The sequence below is a fragment of the Priapulus caudatus genome, unplaced genomic scaffold (genome assembly GCF_000485595.1).
Source record: "Priapulus caudatus unplaced genomic scaffold, Priapulus_caudatus-5.0.1 Scaffold1200, whole genome shotgun sequence".
NCBI lineage: Eukaryota > Metazoa > Priapulida > Priapulimorpha > Priapulimorphida > Priapulidae > Priapulus > Priapulus caudatus.
This window is the reverse complement of record NW_014578261.1, coordinates 33563-37414: the sequence shown is the minus strand read 5'-3', so window position 1 is coordinate 37414 and position 3852 is coordinate 33563. Positions and strand designations below refer to the sequence as shown.

At 49.6% G+C, this 3852-nt stretch overlaps 1 protein-coding gene across 1 annotated transcript in view; it reads right to left on the bottom strand.

Annotated features, from left to right (window-relative positions):
• The window catches only part of LOC106815780 (neurogenic locus notch homolog protein 1-like), a gene marked incomplete at its 5' end in the record, with an annotated part of 47520 nt that overhangs the window by 36974 nt on the left and 6694 nt on the right, over positions 1-3852 (bottom strand). Inside the window, 3 exon segments of the mRNA XM_014820287.1 lie at positions 129-278; positions 644-777; positions 1341-1548. Of these exon segments, the coding sequence (XP_014675773.1) occupies positions 129-278; positions 644-777; positions 1341-1548 (492 nt within the window).

Here is a 3852-nt window from a genome sequence, read left to right as displayed (position 1 = left end):
CAAAGAAGAAGAAAAAGAAGTAGAATAAGAAGAAAAGGAAGGTAAAGAAGAAGATGGAGAAAAAGAAGAAAAAGAAGAAGAAAAAGAAAGACTACTGAAAGACGAAGAACGTTTTAACAAGAATACACGTACATATATATGAGCAGGGTACTCACCGGTGAAGGTGTCAGGACACTTGCACGTGTATCCGTTCACACCATCGACGCAGTGCCCTCCATTCTGACAGCGATTCGGTTCACAATCGTTGATGTTAACCTCGCAGTTCGGTCCCGTAAAACCTAGCGACAAGCAAATATAATCAGTAAAAATTAAAATAAAGGTTATAACGTCCATTCGCTCGCGTTCGATATTGTAGGGTCAACGTTCCAGCAACTAATGCTGTATGCCAAGGGGCTCGTGTCAAAAACAAAATTAGTCCTAACATTAGTCTTAACATGAATTTTTTCTTATAGACCATTAACAGAAACGTGGTGAAATTACTAGTTTCTCATAAGCAATGCAGAAAGGTCCGATCTACACACAAAAAGTTAAGACTAATGCTTAAACTAACTCCAGTTAAGACTAATTTTGCTTCTGACAACGGGACGACCCCCTGATCTTAGCGCCGTCGCGAGCAGTGGACACGTTCTCTTGTTTCACGTACCTGGCAGGCAGCGGCACTGGTGCGACAGCTGGCCGGTGACGATGCAGGAGCCATAGTTCCTGCACGGCGACGGACTGCAGGGGATGTACTTGCTCTCACAGTTCTTCCCCGTGTACTCCGGCGGGCAGGTACATCTGAAACACACGTACGAACGTAGAATGACGTCAGTGGTATGAAGACGGGAGAGACGGAATGATGCATGCGATCTGGAGTACGCAGTACGATCAGTACGATTGTAACCGATCATCGGTTACTTGGGTCCAACCGATGATCGATTACGAAATTACAACCGATTGACAACACTACTAGAATCGGAAACGCGAGAAACGAGATGGATTATGCTGCAGTGTGATGCAATCATACAAGCGATCCTGGTCATACTTCAAACCTCACTACCACTCACAATTATAACTACCAGCACTACACCTCACTCCACACGAGTCATCCCACACCATCCTACACATCCCCTGCACCACTAAACCCCCACCTGCCTCACACTACCCCAGCCTCTACATTACACCAGCACCACCACTCCCTCCTACACCTCCCCCCAGTGTGCTTACATGTAGCGACCACTGTGGTTGGTGCAGGTGCCTCCGCTCCTGCATGGACGTTGCTCCATGCACTCCCCCACCCACCCCTCCCCTCACCCACCCCTCTACTACCCCTCCCCCTCCCCCTCCCCCAGTGTGCTTACATGTAGCGACCGACATGGTTGGTGCATGTTCCCCCGTTCCTGCACGGACGCTGCTCCATGCACTCGTCGACGTCCTCGGTGCACGTTCGGCCCTTGAATCCGGGCGAACACTGGCAGCGGAACGTTCCCGTGTAGTCGTCCGAGAAACACGAGCCGCCGTTACGGCACGGGTGCGGCGCGCAGTGGTCCGGGAAGTCGCAGTTCTTACCTGTTGACGAGGAAATTACAGGCGAGTGTTAGGTTATGCTGCTGGGACAGGATAGTGCCAGCATTCAGTTATGCTGCTGCGATTAGGAGTGGACGATGCAAATTATATTATGTCCGATTATACGAGTGGATTGCGAGTGTTTTACTCTGCACATGTTCACACTCTCTGCGCTTGTCTGTTTGCAAAAGTGGATTATATGCGTATTAATATTTGTTATACATTTATAGTTATTATATATGTATATATATATATATATATAGAGAGAGAGAGAGAGAGAGACACGAACATACGCAAACCATAGTCAAACATACTATAACTCCTGCCTTTCACGATAGATGGAGGCACTGCTCTATCACGAGCCCGCTGATAACAGACATGCTGATACATATAGGAGAAGCGTGTGCGGGTTTTGCCAAACACATGCCTAATTCTGTGTGCTGTGACAGACCGCATAAAAGCTAACAAGAAGAATGAGAAACTGTGGGAGAAAGCGAGAGAGAGAGAAATTGCGAGCGAGAGCAGGAGAGAGAGAAAGAGAGAGCGAGCGCGAGTGAGAGAGAGAGAGAGGAGAGAGAGAGAGAGAGAGAGAGAGAGAGAGAGAGAGAGAGAGAGAGAGAGAGAGAGAGAGAGAGAGAGAGAGAGAGAGAGAGAGAGAGAGAGAGAGAGAGAGACGAGAGTAGAGTAGAGAGAGAGAGAGAGAGAGAGAGAGAGAGAGAGAGAGAGAGAGAGAGAGAGAGAGAGAGAGAGAGAGAGGAGAGAGAGAGAGAGAGAGAGAGAGAGAGAGAGAGAGAGAGAGAGAGACTCCGCATTGCAATTCACCAGGAAAATCATTGTGAGGGCAGAAACGAAGATACGAAAGGGTAAGGACGACAGCTGGGGAGGTCACATACGTCGTCTTGCATTGAAGAACAGGCAGCAATTAATCTTGTAATTGTTAGACTTGCTCCCCAGGGGCTGCATTTCCGGTGGTGTTGTCCAGGGTATATAAGAATATCCATGACGCTGCAGAAAGTAAAAAGGCCAGAAGTGCTAACAGGCAACCCAGATCAGTTCACATCACCCGACTACGACGTGCGAACGTTACCGACTACATGCACGCAATATCCCGGATTAAAACAACTAACGATTTACATCAAACGGAACGAAGCGTAGCCGTATAATCGTGTTGTTGTCGGGTACTGTTGCGCTGTTGTTCGCAGGTTTTGCTGCGCGCGTTTTGTTGTGTTTTGTTCGGGTACTGTTGCGCTGTTTGTAATCGCAAGGTGTTGCGTGCTGTTGTGTGTTGGTGTTGTGTGTCTGCTGTGTGCATGTTGCGTGGGTGCTTATCGCAGGTTTGTTGCACGCCGTTGTGTTGTTGCGTGTTGCGTGTTGCTGCCGTGGTTGTATCGCAGGTTCGTTCGTTGTTGCGTTGTTTTGTGTGCGTGTTGCGTGTTGCTGTCGTGGTTGTATTCGCAGGTTCGTTGCCGTTGTTGGTGGGTGGGTGTTTGCGTGTTGCTTCGTGTACTGTTGCCGTTGTATCGCAGGTTTGTTGCGCGCGTTGTGTGTGGTGCTTGCGTGTTGCTGTGTGGTGATATCGACAGGTTTTGTTGTGCGCGCGTGTGTTGGTGCTTGCGTGTTGCTGTCGCGGTGTATCGCAGCGTTCGTTTGAAAGTTGTTGTGTGTGGTGTGTGCGTGGTGCTGTCGCGGTTGCTAATCGGCAGGTTCGTTGCGTTTTTGTGTGTTGGTGTTGATGTTGCCTGTCGGGTTTGTATCGCCAAGTTTTTTGCGCGCGTTGTGTGTGGTGTTGCGTGTTGCTGCCGTGTTGCTATCGCAGTCGTTGCGTTGTCTGTGTGTGCGTGTTGGCGTGTTCTGTCGTGTTGTATCGCCAGACGCGTTCGTTGCGTGTTGTGTGTTGGTGTTGCGTGTTTGCTTGTCGTTGCACTGTTGCGTTGTATCGCAGGTTTGTTGCGCGCGTTGTGTGTGTGTTGCGGTGTTGCTGTCGGGGGTGTATCGCAAGTTTGTTGCGCGCGTTGTGTGTGGTTTTGCGTTGTTGCTGCCGTGTGTATCGCAGGGTTTCGTTGCGTTGTTTGTGTGTGGTGTTGCGTGTTGCTGTCGTGCCACATTGTTGCGTTTGTATCGCAGGTTTGTTGCGCGCGTTTGTGTGTGGTGTTGCGTGTTGCTGCCGTGTGGTGTACGCAGCCGTTCGTTGGTTGTTGTGTGTTGGTGTTGCGTTGTTGCTGTCGTTGTTGTTATCTTCAGGTTTTCGTTGCGTTGTTGTGTGTGGTGTTGTGCGTGTTGGCTGTCGTGCCACTGTTCGCGTTTGTA